The 23,258-nt window shown below is 51.7% G+C and overlaps 5 protein-coding genes and 1 non-coding gene across 7 annotated transcripts; 2 read left to right on the forward strand and 4 right to left on the reverse strand.

Moving 5' to 3' along the window:
• Window positions 1-932: 932 nt before the first annotated feature.
• Window positions 933-1,931, forward strand: PV10_00824 (uncharacterized protein). Its single transcript, XM_016364942.1, has 2 exons — window positions 933-1,066; window positions 1,127-1,931. Exons 1-2 carry the CDS (start codon window positions 948-950, stop codon window positions 1,857-1,859), a joined length of 852 nt encoding a protein of 283 aa, XP_016228591.1. The 5' UTR covers window positions 933-947; the 3' UTR covers window positions 1,860-1,931.
• A 7,873-nt stretch (window positions 1,932-9,804) lies between these two features.
• Window positions 9,805-11,738, reverse strand: PV10_00825 (uncharacterized protein). The gene has a single exon (XM_016364943.1). It carries the CDS (start codon window positions 11,400-11,402, stop codon window positions 10,722-10,724), a length of 681 nt encoding a protein of 226 aa, XP_016228592.1. The 5' UTR covers window positions 11,403-11,738; the 3' UTR covers window positions 9,805-10,721.
• A 1,083-nt stretch (window positions 11,739-12,821) lies between these two features.
• Window positions 12,822-15,148, reverse strand: PV10_00826 (uncharacterized protein). Its single transcript, XM_016364944.1, has one exon. It carries the CDS (start codon window positions 15,073-15,075, stop codon window positions 13,207-13,209), a length of 1,869 nt encoding a protein of 622 aa, XP_016228593.1. The 5' UTR covers window positions 15,076-15,148; the 3' UTR covers window positions 12,822-13,206.
• Window positions 15,149-15,297: 149 nt separating this feature from the next.
• Window positions 15,298-17,541, reverse strand: PV10_00827. Of its 2 annotated transcripts, XM_016364946.1 has the most exons (3): window positions 17,287-17,541; window positions 17,091-17,198; window positions 15,298-17,024 (listed from the first exon to the last, which is right to left on the reverse strand). In XM_016364946.1, the coding sequence occupies exon 3, from the start codon at window positions 16,940-16,942 to the stop codon at window positions 15,530-15,532; it is 1,413 nt and encodes a 470-aa protein (XP_016228595.1). In that variant the 5' UTR covers window positions 16,943-17,024; window positions 17,091-17,198; window positions 17,287-17,541; the 3' UTR covers window positions 15,298-15,529. The 2 variants fall into 2 exon arrangements, with proteins under 2 accessions (XP_016228595.1, XP_016228594.1); XM_016364945.1 differs by having other exon boundaries at window positions 17,091-17,541.
• A 754-nt stretch (window positions 17,542-18,295) lies between these two features.
• PV10_00828 (uncharacterized protein) lies at window positions 18,296-20,381 on the reverse strand. The gene has a single exon (XM_016364947.1). It carries the CDS (start codon window positions 20,012-20,014, stop codon window positions 18,530-18,532), a length of 1,485 nt encoding a protein of 494 aa, XP_016228596.1. The 5' UTR covers window positions 20,015-20,381; the 3' UTR covers window positions 18,296-18,529.
• A 2,748-nt stretch (window positions 20,382-23,129) lies between these two features.
• Window positions 23,130-23,239, forward strand: PV10_00829. Its single transcript has one exon. It is a non-coding gene; the product is annotated as a tRNA-Leu (tRNA).
• The last annotated feature ends 19 nt before the right edge of the window (window positions 23,240-23,258 follow it).

The raw sequence follows: 23,258 nt of genomic DNA on the forward strand, positions 1-23,258 counted from the left end.
GTTCTCGTGACTGGGCCAAAGTCGCGAATATAGAATGAATGCTCAATGAGTGTGGCTATGGAGTCCTCGAGGTTGCAGTCAGTGAAACTGATCTCGATCGATGACTGGAAAGTAGTGTGAGGTTGGCTTTGGTGACACAAGTGCCATGACAACCACGTGACACACATGAGGGTGCGTGCCTGTTGACCGTTAGAGAGTCAGCAGCTGTACGGAGTAGGATCCTGATCATCATGGACCTCCTCATCTTTTGTATCTCTCAACCACAGCAGATGTCCTTGGACACAGGACGTGTATGCATGGGCCCCATCTTTTTTCCACGAGTATGCCTTACGCGGAATCAAGCATTGCTGCCCACTTGCTCAAGATCCGGCCCAAGGAGATCTAAAGACTCCGTCTTTTCCGACCGTGTCGGATTCAACGACTGATCAGCACATACTGGACATCAGACGGCTTGGATATCTGTACTGTTGTTGGGTGAGAGGGTCCGCCCGAAATCCCCCCCTCGGACCCGCGGACAACCGTGGCCCAGGCCTGGAGTTTCGGCGACACGGGGTTTACTCCGTACTGTATCTACAGCCCCTCCGGTGGAATCTCTTTTATTCGTACGTCAAATTGTTTATTGGGTCCCCCCGCAGATTCCGCCTACCGAACCTGGCAATCTACCTTAGTTAGACGAAGAACCTCGGCATATTTCGTTAAATGATATCGATCGATTGTAGATCCGGTATGTAATAAAAAATAATTCTGGTCTTGGAATACGCCATAAGAGTAGTAATCAGTTAAGAGTAGTAATCAGTTCTTCCTCTCTGTTGCCGCAATATTTAGACAGGGTCCTGGGAATTATACTCGTCTTCGCTGTTCTCTCACTCGACTGTCCATTCCAGAGATACCCAGTCGATCTTCTCCCTCTCCCTCCACCCTAGTAACTCCATCCCCCACCCGCCAAAATGGGCAGCGCAGCCATCGATGTCCAGCTCCACGACTTCCAGAACATTTTTAGTCTCGAGGGCAAGGTCGCTGTCGTGACCGGGGGCAGCCGTGGTCTCGGTCTTAATGTCGCGTCTGGGTAAGTTATCCCTGAGCCCCTCTTCCACTATTTTTCGAGCAAATCTAACTGGTTTCCCAGTTTCCTCCAAGCCGGCGCATCCAAAGTCTACATTTCCTCACGCAAGGCCAAAGCTTGTGAAGAAGCTGTCGCAGCCTTGAACGCCTTGCCCAACAAGCGACCCGGTGCGCAGGCCATTTCAGTCCCCGCCGATGCCTCCAAGGTCTCCGAGCTAGAGCGCCTCGTCGCCGAAGTCTCCAAGACAACCGACCATGTCGATATTCTGTTTGCCAACGCAGGCGCATCGTGGGGAGCGTCATTTGACACAACCCCAGAGGGTCCATTCAACAAGGTCATGGATCTGAACGTCAAGAGCGTCTTCTTCACTGCCCAGAAATTCGCACCTCTTCTGCAGAAGAGAGCCTCGCAGAAAAGTCCTAGCAAGATCATCATCACTGCCAGTGTAACAGGCATTGGCCCGGGAACATTGGGTGAAAATGCCACTTATGCCTACTCGGCCTCCAAGGCCGCCGCCATCCACTTGGCCAAGAACCTGGCCGTTGACTTAGGCCCCCGCCATATCGTCACTAATGCCGTTTGCCCCGGATTCTACCCGACAAAAATGGCCTCTGGGCTTATCGACATGGAAGGAGGAATAGCTGTCAAGGCGGCCGAGGCCCCCAATGGACGACTGGGTCTCCCTGAAGACATTGCCGGGTTGGTGGTATTCTTGTCGAGTCGAGCCGCTGACCACGTCAACGGTGCCGTCATCACCACCGACGGGGGAGCCATCATTGCAAAAGGAAGATTGTAATCATATTCGTATGCCATGTTCGCGAGTTAGACTACTTAGACCAGGACCTACAGCTTGTGAGTCGGCAGTGAGATGTATAGAGGATACCGAGGCTCCTTCTGCAAGACTTACGTTCTCCATCTCTTCCATATCTATTCTAAAGCAACGGTGAATACACCAATGCGGCCCATGTGAGCCCGTCTCAGGCCCTTGACCGGGCAAACTGAAGGAATAAGTGGGAGCAATCATGTTTGCGAGCCCACCCAGGGCGGCGATGATGGCACAGATTCTGCCCAGGGTGATAGTGGGGAGTAACCTCCACGAGCAAAGCACCGAAACCAGATCCGCGTTGGGGGTTGTTCCTGGCCTCCAACCAATTGGGAGACTATTGATGCCCGATGCCACACCGATTCTGAGGAAGACAAAAGGAAAGGACAGTACCAGACCCAGTATAGTCGTGATATAATTCAAGGCTTGCCCAGGTCGGACGGGGCCAGTGACCAAAAACCCCATGCTAAGTCCAGGATATGTGACAACAGCAAAGACACAGAAGAATAAAAGGACTCACGATTGCCGACGACGGTGCCATGGTTCCCCTGAATCAGAGTGCCAAGATCGAAGCAATTTGCTGCCACACCGAAGACGATTGAACACACAGCCAACTGAGGGATCCAGACAGATCTCTCATAGTGATGGAAAACCGAAATCCAAATGTCGTGACCAGCCACGTAATCAGCGACACACCGACACAAATTGAACCATTGGGGGAGACTGCTGAAACCACTTGTCCGCCAATGCTGGCCACGAGGAGGGCGTAACCCAACATTACATGATGTTCAGCACAACAATGACCTTGCTGGGATACCAGCCCATTGCATAACAGGCCTAGACCATGGTCCGGATGTCGGAAAGAGCGTCCCTGATTGCGGCCCAGGCAACGGGGATGGAGCCGAGTAGGGCACCCAAGGAGGCTGAGGGGCGCAGACAGCAGCATCAGTAGAGGAAAGACCAAGCATCCCAGAGCCTAGCATACCAAACGTGACATTATCAACGCCCAACTTTACTGACGTCCATAAGGCGAAGACCTGGAGGTATTTTACCACGTGATCATGTCCTTCTCGTCGTTTCAACCCTGTCAATCCCACAGACATCGATATTGTGCTTAATTAGAGTGCTTTCGAACGACTACCAGTGGAGACACCAGGCCGACGTTGACTGGTTTTCTGTCATGATCGAGAGCGTGCAGAGGAAGGATAGGGGGCTGCGTTTGTGGGAGAAGCAGGATGCCGTGAATTTGTTGGTATCATAACGACAGCCACGCGACAGGCGGTTTCCAGGACGGCAAGATTGACTAAATCGTGGTCAAGGTTGAGCGCGCGGCAAGGATAACAAACAGCCGCATGCACGAAGCCGACAATTTTTGGCTTTTTGGCGGCGGCAGCGGCGTCATGGATCGGTAGGCGTGGGCCAAGTCGCAGGATGCAGATATCCCAGAGCCGCAGGTAGTGAGTGGCACTGTGGACGAACAGGAGTTCATGCAACGCGGAACTGTATCACATAACGTGGTGTCCGGAGACACAAAGAGAGACAACCGTAGGTGTAGGGTTTCTGTCACCAATCCTTTCGTGCAGTCATGGCAAAAAGGTCAAAGGGTGATTGGATCCGAGATAAATGGCGGTGGGGTCGCGGAGAGGCTGGCTGGAGATGAAACAAAGTCGTGCAACACGGAGACAGGCAAGGCTACGGGGTCAACAAAGTAGCGTGGTAGCATGATGCCCAAATGAAGCTGAGTTCTAGTGCTTGTGTCAGTTGAACGGTACATTGAGGAGGATGGAATTTGGGAGAGAAGTCAATCGACTTTGCAGGTCGCAGATGTGCACGTTCATAGCACTTTCCTGACGAAAATGGCCGTCATCATGGATGCGGTGAAGGGGGTTGGGTGGGATACCTCAGTCTGGCACGCGGGTCGAGGGGATAGACAAGTATGCAGATGTCAAAATAGACAGGCAAATGTCGAAAGCAGAGACTCCGAATGGGAAAAAGGCCGGATTGTGAACTACGTCAAGACCACTGCTGAATCTTGCGTCTTGACAAGAGGTTGTGGCTGGCGAGAATGAGACAAGTTGGGCAAGAAAGTAAAGATCACAAGTGCGAAGCTTCAAGCCGAATGCTGGGCAGGTGCTTGATTCTTTGGTTTGATGAGTTTAATTGAGCGCCAGGAGCAGGTCCCGCCCTACCATCGCTATCACCGTTAGCACCACTGCAAGGAGCTCCATTCGGTGACTTGTCGAGACTGGAGGAGTACCTTATCGACCCAACCAGCGGATAGAACACTCCATTACAACGACCCTTGCTGGCTAGCGACATGGACAACCCCTCGTGAAAACATCTACCGAGTGTTGGCTCCTTCTCCTGACCACTTTCAGAAAAGCAGGTGCCTAAGGTAGTTTGGCCTGAAGTTTTTAATTAGGAAGGAGTATAGTTCAGGTCAGGTAAAGAGCGATGTGGCCAAGGAAGGATGCAGGTGCAACATGCCAGGGACAATAATATCCATGGCAGCGCGTGGACTCACGCACTGTAGGGATTGTGACTGTCCAGCGTTTGTGGCTTGAATCAGCCAAATCAACCTGATAGCCTCCGACATTTACCCAAAGCTGCATTTTCTGTGCTCGATCAGGGATTCTAACAGTTGCACCGGAGTGTCTAAGACTGCTTCTGTAGACTGTCCAGTCCACCCTCGCTCCTGCCCGGTGTCTGCCGCCCTCTCACTCATCTAGGCTGGTGGATGGATCCTCATCTCTCGCTTACCGGGAGCCTTATTGCGGTTGACGGCGCCTTTATTTCCCACAAGTGTCCTGCAGTGATTCTCAACCAGTGGTGGCGGATGCAGTCTGTCAACGACTTCCCAATTCGACTACAGCTTGCTTTGATTCCCAAAAAGTCCTCGACAATTTGCCTCATTTTTGAGACTTCTCGCTAATGACCGCCTGCAGCTCTTAGCATCCTGTAAGGTGATGTCCTTTGTTCTAACACGGACATAAACCAAGGTATGTATTTGTCTTTTACTTTGTCAAGGCTGTGAGCTCATTTCTGGACGACATGTTCCCTATTCAGTATCAACCTCTGGCCATCCCTGCCACCGTTCCCAATTCAGGAAAGATCCTCCCCGCCCGCCCAGGGTCCCCGCCGTCCATCGTTGTTGGATCGCTTCAGCCATCAATAATCCCATGATCATCTCTCAGGCCCAGCTCTCCGGAGCACCTAACACACCATCATTTCCTTTTATACCTATAGTCCTTCGCTGCCATTATGGTGGCCAAGGCGACACCGGGTCAGACGCCTCCCCCTCCCTCCCGCCCTGTCACTCGCATGCAGAACTCTCGCATGGTTGACATCCCTGTCCGCGGCTGTGCCCCTGTTCCCATTACCAAGAAATCCAAGAGACTCGGTGGGACCGAAGTCGTCTCGGAATGCTATCGGGTGTGTCCCTTCACCATTAGGGCGGACGCGTGATAGATGCAGTAGCGCAGACAGTAACATGTTCAAACCCGCTCCGTCCCATACCATGGACTCTAGCCTCCTGAGAAGTCTTCCACTTGTCCCATCATTCTGTTCAATCGTAGGCTGTGGTCTCAGCCGTGGCGCAGGCCTGTGCCCCAATCCGCTCCTCTCGGTACATACAGTCGTGGTCATTTCGCTGCCAATTTCGTCACGGTTGCGAAAAAGTCAGCTTGCCTGACCACGCTGGTCCAACCACCCCGTGGTTAGAACACAAAGCTATCCAACCGTCCGACGCAACGCCAGCACTTTGTGCCTATTCTACAATGACAATTCGTACTCGGGGTATCAATCTTTTTTGAAATGCTCCCTTGCATATTGCTCGCAAGCCTAATTCATGTATTTCGCCGTCAGTTGCTGTATCAAGTATCGGTCGCGACAGGGAGTGGTCACCTTGGCCGGCTTTCCTAATTTCAGCCCAATGGCCTTCCACTTGTTGCTGTCATATTCTTTGATTGCTTCTCGCAGAGCGATCGACTATTGATTGAGTTAGTCCCTGAATTGACCGGGCATCGATGCAGTGCTTGGAACAGACCTCGTCTTCTGCGAACTCGGCATAATGCATATCCTAAGTGGCTCTGTTAATACACAGTCCTTACTGATTGAGAGTGTGATTCTTACCTTGTACCAATGCTTCTTGACGCTACCTTCAGTGCGCGCCGGAAAGCCCTGCAAGGGGTCAGCTCAAGGACACATACTCTGCACTTTTGATCAGACTCACTTTGGCGATTTCGCTCCAGCTTAAGCCATTGTCCCTCATGTGCTTGAGGCGTTGCTCCTCCTCAGGAGTCCAAGGAGTATTAGTCCTCCCTCGCTTCTTGCCGTTGTCCTCGGTGAGCAAGGCGGGGATGGAGACATTAGACTGGGTTTCAGAGCCCGTTGTCGCGGGTCCAGGAGCAGCAGTGAGAATATGGGGACTTTGAGAGGCCCTGCGTTTGCGAGGAGTAGGGGAAGTTAGAGCATCAGTTTTGGGTGCCAGCGTAGGAGCTGAGGCAGCCACTGTTTCTTTGGTTGTCGGGGCGGAATGGGTGATGGGAGTGGGTGGTTTCTGTCGTTTCTGTGTAGGAGACGCACTGGTTATCCAGTTAGAAGACGACTTCTCGCGCGCGAAGATAATCATGTGGGAGACACCGGCATGGTGTGTGGAAGATTGGGACAGTGACAACAAGGATTTTTGTTGAGTTATTGAGCATCTAATATGTCAGAAGTAAAGGGAACTTACGACATGATGAATGACGGACGCCGCAGCTGGTCAATAGAGCTTGTATCAAGTCGAACCTGGCGTCTGCATTGTCGAGAGTCGTCCAGGCAATGTTCCCTGGAAGTCAGTCATGCGAATGCCAGACTTTCCGATAAAGGCAGGAACGTCGCGAGCAGGGTAGCGAAATGTTTCACGGCGGCGGGACTCGACACTGGCCGTGACCTCTGTTGGTAAAAAGTAGGACCAGGTCAAAAGAAGACGGGTTCAGGCTGAAATAAACGTGTGTGGGTTTCCAAGGTGATACCACCGGTGAACGAGGACGGGACGCGCAAACCTCGAGGGCAACTTTGTACGGGTTGAAGTGAGGCAGGAAGTAACCTGTTGTATTGTGCGAGGAACGGTGCGACGATGGCGATTGGCGACCACTGGCCGTCTCTATTTAAATTGGTCTCCCGTCAGGCGACAAAGATACAAGGTTTTGGAAAAGACGCCGATCAGATGTCCCGGGCTGTGTGATAGTGACCGCGACGGCAAGTTTGATGGGCAAAGCTAAGGGCCAGTCTTTTGTGGGAAATCCAGTTGCTGAACCGAGAGACAGCGTCAAGCCAGACAGCGAGAGTGAATACAACAGCACATCCAAAGCTTACGGTGTACTAGGTGTCCCGGGGGTCGGTCGAACCAGAAGCGACGAGATCGAAGTAGAGGTTGAGGTTACGACGGGTAAAGAGCAAAGCAGGCCTGGTTTGACGTTTTAGTGTTCTCCGTGATACTGCGATGAACTTTTTTTGGAGAAGCAAGCAACTTGCCACGCTTGCTCTCACGCTTGCTCTCACGATCGAGTGGTCTAAATGGTCTAAATGGTCCAAATGGTGACCGATGTTGGCACATGCCAGGGCTGGGGCAAATGCAAGGAGCAGCATGGGGGAGGCGGAGATGGAGGAGGGCCTGTGAGCGGACGGGCAGCATCATGGAGGTGAGGTGCAAGGTTCGGATACGGGTACGGATTGAAGGTGTTGATAGGTCAGAATGACCTCAAGGAGGGTCAGAAGGTCAATTGCAATCGATGTGTAGATACTTTGTGACGAGTACAAAGCCACGAGTAGCTTTAGCTGGCACAGCTCGGTACTGTCAAAACGGACTGAGGCTTCGATCATGTAGCGTAGAATGACGGGGTCCACTGAGGTCAAGACGAGTGTAATCGGTACAACGAGGAGACTTGGGGGCACCTGAACAGGCCTATGAGTGGTAGAGGGGCTGTATTGCGGGGTAGAAAGAAGCCCCTCGGCCTGAGGCAGCGACTAAAATGGGGAAGATAGCTGGACTTGCCCCCTGGAATGGCTAGCGTGAGCGAGTCGTAGTCTCCTCTGGTGACAGACGCAAGCCTCGACAAACACAGTCCTTGTCGATCCTGGTTCAGGGTAAACCTACCTAAGTAGACATTTTGGCGGGCTCTCGTATCTCTTTGCCCTGAACCCTCTAATTCTAAGTAGGTCTTTATCTTTCTAGGGGTCACGCGATATTCCTTTTCAGCTACAGGAGGGGGGAGAGAGAGGGGACACGGGGAGCATGTCACAGTACGAGGTAGTTCGTTGGCCAAATTACTAGGGATCTGGGGGTTGCGTTGGCAGGTGCCTGGGGGGACAGTGACCACTGGAAAAAGCACCCATGACCCCCCAACTCGTTTTGCTAAGTTGGCAATAAGCAACCAAGCGAGAATCGAGACAGGCCTAGACGAGCGTCATAATTTCATAATGATCAATGCGGTACCATTGTGCTAATGAAGTAGACGGTGGACTTGGTTGCTTAGCTAGCCGGTGCAATACATGAGTCAGATGGGATCCAGTCCTTTGCCCAGTGAGAAGCCGGGCTATCTGCAAGCCGAGGAGTGATTGCGGCAGCGTGTTTGCGCAACCAGACTGTAAATGGATGGTCAAATGTGGTAGCTATCTTAACCTGGGCTTTCGAGGTACCGGCTTCAAATAGTTCCAGGGCTCAGAGGGGGTTAAATTGCAAGTTGCTGATTTTAAAAAACTGCGAATCGCACCTGGCGTATCTTCGTTCATGTGGCTAATCATTCGCTCCTTCCCGCCCAGAGAAACCACTACCGAAAAGGCAGGTGGGAAGGCGACAACAAGACCTTAGGACACACGCCATGTTGGTTCTTTGCGATCTTTGCGAAAGTGACTTGAGGTCATACTACTTTTACTACTAATTACGGTACAGGTACATGACAGGGCTTGAGCGGCGCGCCTAGGTACTATGGCACTGTAGCAGCAATGCACACGTTTGACTTGGTGATGTAATGTTCCCACCTGAAGTTAGAATACTGACAATCAGTCGCACCGAGATTGATCAACATGCTCACTAGATGCTTTCAGAGCTTCAGCCACCTAGGCGACTTGGTTCACTCTGACTTTAGTGGCTGAAGGGGAGAGCTGGTGATGGGCAGCTGGCCTACTGTATTCAATTGACGTCGTATACCACGAAATACACAAGTCTTTGTTGATCCCTCAGACAGGGTACCAAGGATAACTAACCATGGGGAAACGTGGAGGCGGGTCTTGAAGAATGGTGGTGGATGTTACCGTAACTTCAAACTCCTACGTCACAAGTTTCTCCACTTTGGATCTTCACCCTCTCTTGACTTCTTTAGTCCACCGGCGTTTTTCATTTTTGGTTTGGACAAGCTGGGCTCTGACCACGGGTAACTTGCCGCAAGAGAAATGGTGGAAGCTACTAATCGATTTGAGGATGAGCCTTTTTGTAATCTACAGCAGCCAAAGTAAGGCAACAGACAGGGAAGGACGTCCGCAGGATTGGTAGGGAGATCTTGCGAGGTACCCAGGACCGATGATCCTTGATACAGTGGCTCTGGAAAGATAGGCGTGGGTACTGTACAGGATTCCACCGGCGTCAATCTTGGTCATAGAGAATCCACAGTCCTACACTACTTGACGAACCAGACTAGGAAATGGTGAGGCTCCGGAATAGAGATTGGCAAGGGCTCCTCCTCACAAATCACCCGCCAGCGTCAACACCAAGCAGTGACATGGTGTGAATTGTGAGCAGAGTTTTCGCTCAAGCGGGCTTGGAGGCATGGGCGCCAACATGGCGCCAGCCGAGGCGAGATCCAAGTGGGACACGCAGATGCGACGGGCTCGTCAGTGAGATCACCACTCTTTGAACTAAGGATAAGAGGAACAACAATAGTAATTCAATTCATGCACATTACCCGCGTAATTGAGCTAATGACTACGTACAGAGTTACCTAGGTAGGTACCTACCTAATAAATATAAGATAGATAGGCAGCTGCTTGAAGGCAACATGCCTTGCAGATCGCGCTCGAGCAATCGGCGCTGAAGCTCCGGGCTCCGGGCTCCGGGCCCCTGCCACAAGCCTCGGGGTGCCCGAGGGCCGAGGGGCCCCGGGTGCACAGGTGGCTCCAGACCCTCTCGCTTTCTCACACTTGCAAACCACCTGCACTGATGCGTCAATTAGCCGGGGTTGGATTGACATTGTATCAATAAGAAACCCATGACCATTTGAACGCCTCGTGAGTCATGCCCCTCTGCCATTTGATTCGGTTGCTTCGTCCCTGAACATAACCACTTTTGCTCAAAGTCGTCAACAGGAAAAATCATCCGCAACCACCAAAGCTGCAGAATTATGCCCCCGTGGCTCCAATAGGCCCCAGGGTCTCAAGGCTCCCTAGCCAACCTTATCACCCTTGTCACCTCAACCACTGTAAACGGCCCGACTCCAAAGACTCGATTCGGTTGGCTTCCAAGGTCCCTCATGATAATCATGCACATGGCTCGGGGTGAGAGCACAGAGCGCCATGGATCCAGGTACAGCCTACCTAAGTCTTGAGATATGGCTAGGCTGGGCAATCTAAGTACCTAAGTTTGACGCCTGCCCTGGTACCAGCACATCACAACAGTAAACGATACCATCATTTCCCCAATTGCCAGTCTTACTATCGATTCTCGGACAGCCAGATCGTCGGTTCACGACACAGTGTTGATTTGATCAAACCTGTCGTGATGCCTGTTTGCTGTTGCTCCTCATTTTTTGCAACGGCCTCATGTTCCCACACATGGTGTTTTCCAGGTCATGTCCGGATTTAATAAGGTGCAAGAATGGGCAAATGGTCTGGCGTGTGTGAAAGAAGCTGCGTCTGCAGGTGATTTTGGTGGAGTTTGAGAATGACCATCCCACGTCCTAGCTGGGAGCGATCCTCCCATAATCCGATCGACTCGGGTGCGACATTGGTGCTCATAGCAGATTGAAAGATACGGGCGTAGCTGATCAGTTGCGTTCTCCCCTTGACGAATGATTCTCGGTCGCACAATTCGCCCATGAAGGAGTCCTTCCACAAGTTGGCTCGACATCGGATCTCCAGGCTGGCCCATCGAGCAATTGTGGACATGTCTAGTTGTGAGTCTTGGGGGTCATAACCCGTCAGATTGTCACAGTCCAGTTGCCAGATGAGATGTTTGACATGGGGTGCTATGATATATCCATCCGTCACTCTCGTTGGGAGTCCACCAACACACGCGTGGGTCATGACGTGAAAGGTCGTGTTACTGTATAACAACGGGCCAGCCTCTGAGAGGATGACTTTGCACACCCTCAGCAATTGACCGGATCGTTGACCAGGGTTCTGAATAAAACTATTGGGCGGCAGGAAGCTTGAAGTGTCGCTTTCAGTTGGGACATGGACAAATATTTTGCCATGACCCAAAACTAGTTGGTATATTTGCAGCCTGATCTCCAGTGGGAGATTGAGAAATCCCTGCGGCATTGCATACCTGGAATTTTGGTCACTGGACTTTACGTCTGGGAGATGGTACAACGTAACAAAGGACGATGTACATGGTCTGAAGCAGTCGTGACGAGGCTTCTGAGAATGTGATTGAAATAGTCCATAACTAATTATATGAACGGCTGCAATTTCTGACAGCTTCAGCCGAAGCTGATATCAACGTCTTTGTACACGGAAATGTGTGGGATTGGAAGACCCACAACCGGCCGGAAGAGAAGGATGGCATGAATAAATGCTCGATGGCCCTGGGTCAGTTCCCATAGCCAATCAATCGAGCACCATGTTTACCGTCTATGCCTAAAATCTTTACACATACATAATTTTTCTGTTATTTTTTGCATTAGATGACCAAGAAAGGAGTTGACTAATAAATGGTCATAATTTTGTCAATCCTACATGGCCGTGATCAGGCGTGTCAGGCCAGATATGCCAGGAAAAGACCGCATCGCATGGTGAAAGTGCTGGAATCATCGGGGTTCGTGTTCTGTTGAGCATCCACAGCAACCTGATACTGATAACGTTAACGTTAATCCCCCGGGCCACTCCGGCGCCTAACCTTGGCCGAGGCTGTAGGAGTCTAAATACAGCCAGCAAGCAATCAAACAGCTTCTCTGAATTCGTGCAAGATAAGGCTGGAGTACATGTGGGTAGCACCTAGATGAGAAAAGGTCCGAGATTTCTTCGTGCCGCTGCAGGCTGGTGTTCGTGTCCGTCCGCAAAGTATGTGCTCACTTCCTACGTACCTGCGTAGGAACGCATTTGGAAATGTAAATGCGGTGCATAGTAGTCCCGGGCCCCAAAGGGTTTGCGGCTTGCCCCATTGGAAAAACAATGCTTACGAAGAAGAAGCTAGCTTGGCAATGGGATCGAAGCAGCAAACCTTGCATCAACGACAAATTTCAATCCGTCACTGATGTATCTTTGCCACCAAGAAGGGTTGCTCGTGCCTCGTGTAGTCACGCATAAGTTAGGCTGGGTGGATGTTATCTCAAAGGTATGGGTTATCACTTGTGGGGGGAACAGGCCTGCGGATAAGCATCGAGGGAACTCGTCAGGTACCTGGTCTCGGGGGTAGGTTCCTCCTTTAGGTAAGGCATTTGGGAAGTTCCGATAGGGTTCTCTAGACTTCAGCGCCCCTAGACGCCCCTACGCCGCCTATTTTTCAAGGCAATACTGGGCCTGAAGGCCCCTCGGCCTAGGTCTGCAATCCCGCACATACCCATGCTAGAATTTACCAAGTCGAGGTGATAATCGTGACAATGCAGGCCACAATGTCTCGGGTATTTCCCAACGACCAGGGGATACATATTCCTACGAGTACGGAGTACTGAGTCGTCGGCGAGCAGACATCATCATACCTCTCCACTACCCCCAATACCAATTTCAGATCATGTCGTTATTGCGATAGCTGATGAGCTAATGACGACTGCAGATAAATTTCTATTGTGGGAGTCCTCGACAACCAATCTGCTCCTGCCATCCTCGTATTCTTCCCTGCGCCGACGTGGTTGCCACGTCTCGATGCGAATCTCGACCTCTCTTCTCCTCTCGTGCCCTCTCTACACAGGAATCGATCATATGCAGAGGCGTAGGCTATGGCCCTCTGGCGTGCATTGACGAGCCCGCGCCCAGAAAAGTCGCCATAAGTCACCCGTGATCACCCTGCCTCGTGGGATCAAGGCGAGCACCTTTCCTTCCCCCTGGTCACCGCCCATCACCCGATTCTGCACCTCACATTCTCTTTGTCGACAATCACCGTAAGGCTGCATTCTGGTTTGACACATCACCTGCAATCTGCAAAGCACATCGTCAAGGATTCCTCAGCCCGGTCTTCAGCTGTCACAAGACCGATCCCCACATCCTTGTCCGCTATCTGCGCCGTCTCGAGAGCTGGCTTGATCGTGGACTCCTTCCTGATTTCTGCCAGGTCTGCGTGCGATTCATGTAATACTGACACCATTTCAGGGGTGCTTGATACCGATACGGTCTCGGTCAAAACCTGAAGGTTGGTCCTTGTTGTTGTCGCTGTTGCCGTCACCGTCGTTGTCAGCACCTCCCCCAACATCGTCCGCTCATTCCTTGAGTTGACCGCATTTTGCGACTCCGGTCTTCTGTTGCTGCCCAGGGTGAGAAAAAGCACCAGGATACTTAATATCCCCACCGCAACATTCTTGCGGTCTTGCAGTGCTTTCTGAAGGTGTCTCAACAAGATTTGCGTCACACTATCACTTAGTCGTCTTGTCGGTGGCCCCGTCTCCCTGTAGGGCTGTCGTTCATGTCTCAGCTCCTTGTCAAGCTCATTGATCTCAGCTTGGCTTCTTTCTGTTCCGATGTTCCCATAGATTTCCCTCTCCCGCTCCTGGGTGTCAACAGCGTATGGAGATGAGGCACCGTGTCGGACATCCGGTTGTATCGTTTCTGGCTCTTCGTCCACGATCGGTTCCACGAGGGCCAACTTTGCCTCGACATCTCTTCGGATTTCGTCCGGGAGCCACAACCGAATTTCCACATCGACCTTCTCCATTTCTTGCCAGGCGGCGGCCCAAGCTCCTGCTCGCATGAGTCCGTTGGCCGCGAATACCCTGACTTCCCACTTGCGGTTGACCTGGTCTGGTCGAAGCTTGCATCCGCAATCGGGACATTGCGATTGACATGAACTGTCTTCTGTGCCATCTTCGTCCGTCGTGCTTGTACTTGCACTCTCGAACCCACTGTCGCCACTGGTTGACTCTCCAAAGAGGTAATGATCATGGCTAATTCGTGGGACCTCCAACTCCAGACTCTCGAGCAGTCTCTCCTCCAACAGTTCGTAGTCCTCTTTGGGGTGCGAAATCAGTACGCCTCGACTCCTGACTTCACTGTCCCCGACAAACTTATCTCGCAACATGGCCCACCTCTTCCGGTACGCCTCGGGCAGGAGATCGCTTATCAACTCCTCATCATGATTGGTATGTGGTAATAATGTAGGAGCAAGGATGGTGCAGTGAAGCAGGACTAGGGGATACTCCTTGCGAACGTGACTGCTAACCACTTGCGGCGACACTCGCTGGGAACGACTTGATCTCTTGGTCGGCGACGTGCTTGTGGAATGCGAACTGCGGTGACTGAAAGATGACATTTGAGATCCACTCCGCCGATGGTGCCTCATGACGCTGTGTGTGTCGCTCATCACTTCGTCTCGCATCTGCAATGCCCGCACACTGCTAGGGTGTCGAAATGCCGAATAGTACTCCCTTGTGCTCTTGGCTGATGCAGACTGAGACTGAGTCATCCGCAGTCGGTCCATCGATTGCCGCGTAGGTGTTCTCGGCATTTCATATCCTTGATATGGTAATGACATGCGCTGCGCTATCGAGGCCGGAAAAGATGACACCGATGAACCCGTTGAAGTTCTTCGATCTTCGTCTACATCGCCGTTATCAAAAGCGGCATGGTGGGCATGTGGGTTGTCTGATCTTTCCACCTCGCCATCACTGACGACTTTGGTATCCTGAATGTCGACCTGATAACCATCGGGGACCAGAAGATCGGTAAGCGGTGGAGCAGGTGGGGAAGAGAACGGCTGCGTTCGGAGTGACTGCGGCGATGAGTGCTGGAATGCGAAGACTTCGTGCTCGTCGAAGTCGTCGTTTGCTGGCGATGGCGACGACATCTTTTGGCGGCTCTGTTTGAAATGTCGAGTGACAAAGTGGTCGATGCGTAGTGGTGCACGGATGGGGTTTGTACTGACCGTGCATGCGAAGATTACTGCATTCTTGGATTCGCTTCATATGTCACTCAAGTCGCAGCCTGTGTTTATGAGGCGCACAATCTGAGGTTGCGGGGGCAACGGGCCAGTAAATATGGTCATATCATGTCATTTGAATATTTTGATCAGATAGGGTTGCGTGACATCCTGTGTTAGGCGCTAGTTGACCACCTAGTGGAGAGGATCGTGGCAATGCTAACGTCAGACTAAAGCAATTCTTAATTTAGCCCCGGGAAGCCAGATGAAACGTCACGCCTCAACAAGGCCACATGATTCACTGTGAAGACGCCCGGTCTAAAGAGGAATTCGCTGATATGCTCCTTGGTTGATGCCTTAGATTCAATCCCTGCACATTCTTCTATGCAATCCAAAACCAGATTCTCTGCAGCCAGTTCTTAGGCACAGGAGCCTCGTCTAAAGCACACAGCTCGTCCATCTCCCTCTTTCCACTAATGACATCGATATTTTCGATTTTGATGGCGAAACCAGTCCGAAACCACAGCTTGTGGCCAAGGTACAACGCCAAAACGATAGGTAAGGTGATGTATGCGGCCAGAAAGTTCGAGACGGACCAGTTTTCTGGGAAGAAGACCTGAAAGCCATTGGTCAAGGTGAGAATGGACAGGACAAACAGGACAGCGTAAGACGCGTACGGCTGGAACGGAGTCCGGAAAGGTAATGCATCCAGCATGTTATGCAGGCGCATGGCCTTGTGGAATCGGACATACATGATCAGACAGATGATCCAGGCGATGTAGCCTGAGATGGTGCTAATGTTGACAAACCAGTTGAAGACCGTGGCCCCGCCATTTGACACGTTGAGATATGCGAGCAAGCCCGGCGCCCAAGTGCCCAGCACCGCGACCCAAGGAATTCCCCGTCGGTTGGTCCTGCTGAAGATTTTGGGTGCTTGGCCCGTCAGAGACAGGCCATATAGAATTCGCGAGCCAGAGTACAGGAACGCGTTTCCTGCGGACCACGCTGAAGTCAGAATCGCGGCGTTGATGACATGGTTGAGTCCACTGATGCCGGCTTCCTGAATCCCGATGACGAAGGGACTGGCACTGGCGTCTGAGTCCGGCGACAGCAGTCGTGGGTTATCCGACGAGACGATCACGCCGATGATGAAGCTGCCCATTCCATAGAAGAGAAGGAGTCGCCAGACGAATCGTCTGGCCGCCTTGGGGATGTTGCGTCGTGGTGCAATGGTTTCACCTGCCGCCAGAGCGATCAGTTCTGGGGCAGTGATGAAGGCAAAGCCAGCTCGCACAAATGCTGTCCAATAGGCGAGGAACCGGCCTGTAGCACCAGGCACGAGATATTCTTTGAAAGCCCCCGGACTTTTCCAGTACCGAAATCCCAGACGATCGTGATTGGGGCCACCACCGAAGAACAACACCCAACCGATAATGATCAGACCGATAATGGTGAGGAGTTTAATCGACGCAAACCAGAACTCGGCCTCTCCAAAAAAGGCGACAGCGATAATGTTGAGCCCCAGAACGATGAGGAGAAAGATGGTGATCCACACGGCGACGTTGACGTTGGGAGCCCAATAACTGAGTAGAATGGACCCGGCCGATGCTTCAGCCGCCACCAGAATGGCATACGCGTACCAGTAATTCCAACCGGCGGCGAACCCCAAGCTTGGATCCACAAATCGACCGACAAAGTATGGGATGGTGATACCCTTCATGGGCAAATAAACCGTTATCTCCGCTAGGATGTTCATCACGATCCAGACGATCAACATATTGCTGAGGTATGCCATGAACAAAGGTGCCGGTCCCACGACGCTGAGAATCGCTCCAGATCCGACAAATAGGCCGGTGCCAATGGCGCCACCCAATGCCCTGAATAAACCCATTATTTAGTTGACAACACCCATTTTGAAAACAAGATTCATAAATCCAACTTACAGAAATTGAATGTGGCGACTCTTGAGGCCGCGAACGGTTTGACCGTCAGGAGTCGGGACCAATGCAGGCTCTCTCAACTGATTTTTTTCCTCATCGCCAGAGGCTGACCTATGAACACCAAAGTCATCATCGTTAGACGCTTCTGCTTTGACTTCTGTCGACGACATGGCTGTTAATGGGTTCAGGTTGTACAAACCCCTTTGGATCAGACTTGGTGTCGGAAAACCCGTCCACTCAATGAGGGGCCCCAGCAAATATATAGCGTCATAAACAACCCCGGAGTCCACCTCCACAACAGACCCTCGATGGCAAAATTTTGAACCCACTCGGGGGCCTTGAGTCAGAGTGCGGCGTCAGATGCCGACCTACAGGCTGCAGCCAGCAAACCGCGTGGTGCTTTTCGTATGTAGTATGTCGTGGAAGAACCAAACGAATGACCCACTGATCTACGAAAACCCATGGCGAATATGTACCCCGTAAGTGAAGGACGCCCTGTGAGTTCGACTTACATAGTTGTAGTGGCTAACAAAGTTAACGCTCTTCCGTGGAGCCGCGCTAGAAGAAAGACTCCGTTCAGAGTATCCGAGCAACCTCGACACTGCAGGTAGTGTCATGCGGACTATGGAACCATGTCATCCCACTAGCAAGGACTTTCCCTGGACCCAGTGTAATGGCCAAAGGCCTCATATCCGACCTGGTAGGGTGGGATGGACGGACTAGATGTCGGCATTTGCATGATAGCCGTTGTCGGTGTCTGATATCTAGTCTAGTGTCTACCGGTGTAAATGCCAATACCACAAGATGTGACAAGAATCGACAAGATCTCCAGAATAGGACTTGTCAGTCGGCACAGTGGGCCGAAGGTGTAGAGTTTTGACGGTTTAAGCTTCCGAACACAAGCGTGCATATCCGTCCGTGAGAGTCCTTATGGTGTGTTGTATGGAGTGTGGAGATGAGTGGAGAGATTCACGCTGCCATATCAGTTAATTGCGGGCGATGGATCTTGGTGTGTACGAGGAGGTTGGCTTGGAGATGGTATTCAAAATCTAGAGTTTTCAAGTCCATCTACGGAAAACGAGAAACTCTTTGGATGGACGGGGCTGACTTACAAAAACGAATATCAATAGGGGCAAGAAGATAGCGGGCAAATTGTATACTTGGTCACCGAGTTGAACGAGCTAGATTTGGAAAACAGAATGGACAGATGGAATCAAATAATTAATTATGATTGTATTGTATTGTTTTTTGCACTGCAACCCATTACAGGCTTATTTGTGTTAGGTCATGTTATGTTATGATACGTAGTTATCATGGATAGTTTTGCTGAGTTTACTTCAGCTGTCATGGATTATATCGATGGTTGGTTAATGAACACCTGAACTCCGTGAGATGCAATGACGAGCAACTATGATGGGGAAGGAGGTCGAGTTAAGTTTGATCTAGTCAACATTGATCTTGACATAGTCTCCCTCATCATCAGATCCAGACTTTTCCCAGTCACTCATCTCATCGTCGTGAACCTGACTTGCTTCTCCTTGATAAGGTGGAAGTGTCTCGGCGACTGGCTGTTGTCGATCTGGAGGGCTTTCAAAGTCAACGGTTGGCGATCTTGACTGCTGGCGGTTCTCTTCCGCTTCCTGTTGTTTGGGTGTAGTGGCTGGTGATTGGACTTCCGGAGCAGCTTTGTGTTCGGGCTCCGGGGCAGAGTCATACATGTCTTCGTCCTTGTCGTCGTCAGCGTCAAAGAGGAGATCTTTTTCGTTCATGTATGCATCCTCGGGCTTGTCCGCGCGCGAATCGGGTGAACCGTCGACGGGCACCTCTTTCTTCTCAAAGTGCTTCTCGATCTTTGGTACTCGGACGATGAGAACTCCGTCTGACATCTTGGCTGATATGCCGGCGACATCAATACTGGCGGGGTCTTTCTTCGTTCCCAGGCGAATGTTCTTTTCGAAGACGCCTGTCTCGCGCTTTCGCCCGTCGACAGTCAGTTGGCGCATCAATTCCTCGTCGACGCCTGGTCGGTGAACTACACCACCGATACGTAGGACCGAATGTTCGCCGTCCCAGTCGACACCGACATCTGATTTCTTGGCACCTGGAAGAGAGAGGTGGATAATGTATGCAGCCGGGCTTTCGAAGATATCGGTGCGGGGTTCGAAATCAACATCTGTTCCGGTGCGACCGGCCTTGAAACGGTCGACCTCAAGGCCGAGACCCTCAATTGTGCCACTGAAATCGATACCAATGCGTTCGCCGAGGTTGTTGAGGAAGGTGGCCAGGTCAAATCCACCGGTGTTGCGGGGAGGCGAAGGGGAGTCGCGGCTAGGGTGATGGTGGTGGTGACGATGTGGTCCGCCTCGGCCGCGTCCACAGTGACCTCCTCGGCCCCCAAAAGGTCCGCCTCGCTGAGGTGGTGGTCCATGAGGCCCAGGTCCAGGGGCCGGCCCTTGTGGGAAGTCACCCGGCACCGGGTAATGATTTCGAAGCCAGGGAGGTCCAAACATGAATGGGGGAGGTCCAAAGGCCGAGGGAGGGGGCCCATGGCGTCCTCCGGGGCCATGATGACCTCGCGGGCCGTGTCTGTCAGAGCTCTCATTTGTGTCGTCGTTGTCGTTGTCAAAGGCTCTAGCGAAGCGTCCACGGCCACGGAAAGGACCGTTTCTTGAACCCTCTGGGCGGACTGTGGAGGGATCGACCTCTGGAGGATCTTCTGTTGCAGTTGCTTCAGCTTGCTTGGCCTTTCCTTTGTCGCTAGAACCAGCAGTTGGCTGTGCGGGCTGTTGATTTGGTCGGGGTGGCTGTTGTGGTGGGGTTTCTGGCACCGGGCGTCGTTGTTGGGCGAAGAATGGATGATCTTCGAGACCGGCCACGAAGTCCCAGAAGGGATTGGGCGGAGGGTTGAGGAGATAGATTGGAGGCATCTCGAATAGCTAGATTTAGTATGTGAGAAGGAGGAGTGGTGAGGGAGAGAGGAAGGGTCAAGGTGATCAAGCCACCCGTCCAAGACAGGTCTTATAGACAACCCCGCGGCTAGGCAAACATCTTTTGGACGCGGCACGTATTATCAAAGGTAGCTTACGTAGCTGATAGGGCCAGGTCGAAGATGCGAGAAGGGTCGAATCCTACATGCGCCACAGATCAGTTAACATGGAGGAGGCGAATTGGCCAGGCAGTCATGAACGCCACGCAACTCAGGTGCCTCAAACTTGAAATGCTTTGGCGGATGCCTGGCAGAGATGGCCCAAGTGGCATGTTCATCGCGAGTGGTGGGTGGTCATTGAGGTGTGGGTGTGGTGAATTGCAAGGGTGGATGGCGGCCTGCGGGAGGCAAAAATGAGGGAGATCGTCATCCATTTTAGCTTTACACGTGACTATCCAAAGTCCAGACTTGTCGATCGGATTCCACCTTCTCCAACTCCGACTATTCTCCACGTGATCTTCATTTACATCTCGACCACGCCCAGCACAAGTGATTGAAGCAAAGGAGTCTGTTGGCAATCAGTTATTAGTCCAAGATGACTCGCAGAGATGGCACAAAGTAACTTGTCTCTAATTATCAATGCCCACACGGTACCTGGATGTAGAGAAATCGCCTCCAGCCACCCCGGATTTTGGCAACCAGGTACCTATCCCTTCCCTCGCTCCTCCCCTTCTGAATGATACAGTATACTCCTTCCTCCCCTGCCACCCAAAACGGCAACCACCGCAAACGACAATTGCTAGCCTCTTACTTGGAAGTGAAATCTTCATTCCAGACTACATGACTCTACAAGTTTCCGGGACATGGGTAAGTGGATATTCGACCTCCCATTCTCCCCTGTTCTTTGTAGCCATTCAATCCATATACACCCCGCCTGAAGGTGCCTCCATGCTTTCCCCAAGAGTTACTCAACTCGAACCTCGTCCCACTCCACCTTCAGGACCCTGACCTAGCCAATACTTGAGCACACTCGGTGATCTTGTCCTTGGTGTCAGGGTCGGCCAAATATTGAGCGGTGAGATCTTTCAATTTGGGCATGCTCTGCCAGTCATCCAATCCAAAGACCTGATTTCCTGTCGGCGCATTGAAGCGGAAATATGCAGTCCTCTCATTCTCAGGCAGTCGTACGTTCCGTCTTTTGTTCCGTCGTTCAAAATCTCGATGTTTGGCTTCAGTGTTGGTCGCGAAGGATACTGTTTCCGACAGTGTGTTCACAAAGCGGCCGAGAATCCAGCCGGTCTTTGGTTTAGGATCAGACCAGCTAGTACCAATGCTGACCACACACGAAACCACAGGTGTTTCCGTGATGTCGCTTGCCAGATCGAGCCTCGCATCCCACACCTGATCAATTGGGTTGTTGTTCAGAAGACCTCCATCCCAGAATCGGAATGACACTGGTTCTGGCTTTGGCGGCACGGGCCGTGTGATGACCATCTCCGGAAGATATGTGGGTGCTGCGGATGTCGCTCGAGCAGCCTCGATGATGGTGATGTCGGAAAAGTCGGCATCTCGGACGTCTCTTGTCGTTGGAATCACATCTGCTGGCGGTTCATAAGACCTGAAAAGAATAGTTTCGCCTTTGTCGGCCAATGTCGAACACATAAGCCTGATTCTGTCAGAGAGATTTTCTACCCCACGGAAATTTTACCAACATTTTGGGACCTTCCGACTGGTCAATCAGAGTCAGCGTGTTGATTTGCTCGGCATTGATTTTGACTGTATCGCCCACAACCTCCCGGATGGCTCTCTCAAGGGGCACCGCCGAAAACCGCGCGGGGAGCAAGAATGCCTTGAGATTCAAAATGCCCTTTCCGGCCCAGAAACCCAGACGACCGAAGCTGTCAAGATTCAAAGGACCCAACGAAGGACTAAAGATCTTCCTCGACATGTTGTCATAGTGGCCCATGGTTGTTGCAGTACTTAGCTTGAGTCGAAACATCATCAGAGCGGCCAGTCCACCAGTGCTAGTTCCCCCAGCAAGATCAAAGTACTCATGCGGTAAAGGGGTCGGACGGTCTTTTGGTTGATCTTCGATCCTAGCCACCTCTTTCATGATTGCGTCGAGGATCATCAAGCTCGAGATGCCTCTCACACCACCACCATCTAAGCAAAGTAGTCTCTTTGCACCCACAGGGGCTATGATTCGTTGGCCGACTGTGCTGGTGCCTGGACCCATTTCTGAAGATATATTGTATCGGCACTGGTACTTGCTAAAACGAGCCAAAAATTAGTTAAGAAGGCCGAGACTAGAAAAACAAGATTCCTGCGGCGAGGTCGTTTCTATAGTGGTGGTCACTGGGTGTGGTGCACAGCTTAAACATGTTTGATGTGGACAGCCACCAAGCCGCCCTGTGTGACTCTGAGGAGGAATGCTGTCTCCCATGCAAAATATGTCCCGTAAAGCATGGACACGAGGAAATGACCTATGGCCTGCTGACATACTGCAGCCTACCAGCCAGCCTCGACGGTGAGGGTCTCGATTTCATTACTCTCCTTCGAGAGAAGATGGTGCCGTACAGGGGCGAATGGCGTTCAGACTATGCACACTTGGTAAGGCTGGGCCATGGCCCCTATTACAGCCAGACCCTTAAGCCAACGGCCATTGGTCCCCTTTGCATCGAGGCGTCTGACCTGGAGAGGGGTCCATGACTTTTGATGGTCAGCCCCCGATAACTTTTCAAAGATCCCTTGTTAGCGCTAGTCTTCAACACGAGATAGACATGGCCTGTTCCAGCTCTCCAGATCATCTTCAGCCCGAGACATGGATGTGGCCCGTGGATGATTTGGTAAGGCAGATTCTCGAAGAGAGTACTGATTCTTGCAAGTTGGCCCGCCGAAGACACGTACAAAGTGTCGAAACATTGTGATTACATACATTTGGTGGAACAACGTTGCGACACAAAATAAGTCGACGTTTGTGTCCTAGGTAATAAAAAGGATCCGGGCTACCTGTAACGCCAGCATCACGTGAAAATTAATGTTAGATTGTAGGATTAATCCACGGCTTGACAGCTGCAAAACGCCCTGCAGGTTTGATCCTTCAGACATATTACTATGGAGACGTGGCCGAGTGGTTATGGCGCAAGTTTCAGGCTAACTGGAACATGCTTCCGAGGAAGTACTATACTTGTGGGAAACCGCATGGGTTCGAATCCCATCGTCTTCAATTCTTTTTTTTATATCTT

Source organism: Exophiala mesophila (assembly GCF_000836275.1).
Source record: "Exophiala mesophila strain CBS 40295 unplaced genomic scaffold supercont1.1, whole genome shotgun sequence".
Classification (NCBI taxonomy): domain Eukaryota; kingdom Fungi; phylum Ascomycota; class Eurotiomycetes; order Chaetothyriales; family Herpotrichiellaceae; genus Exophiala; species Exophiala mesophila.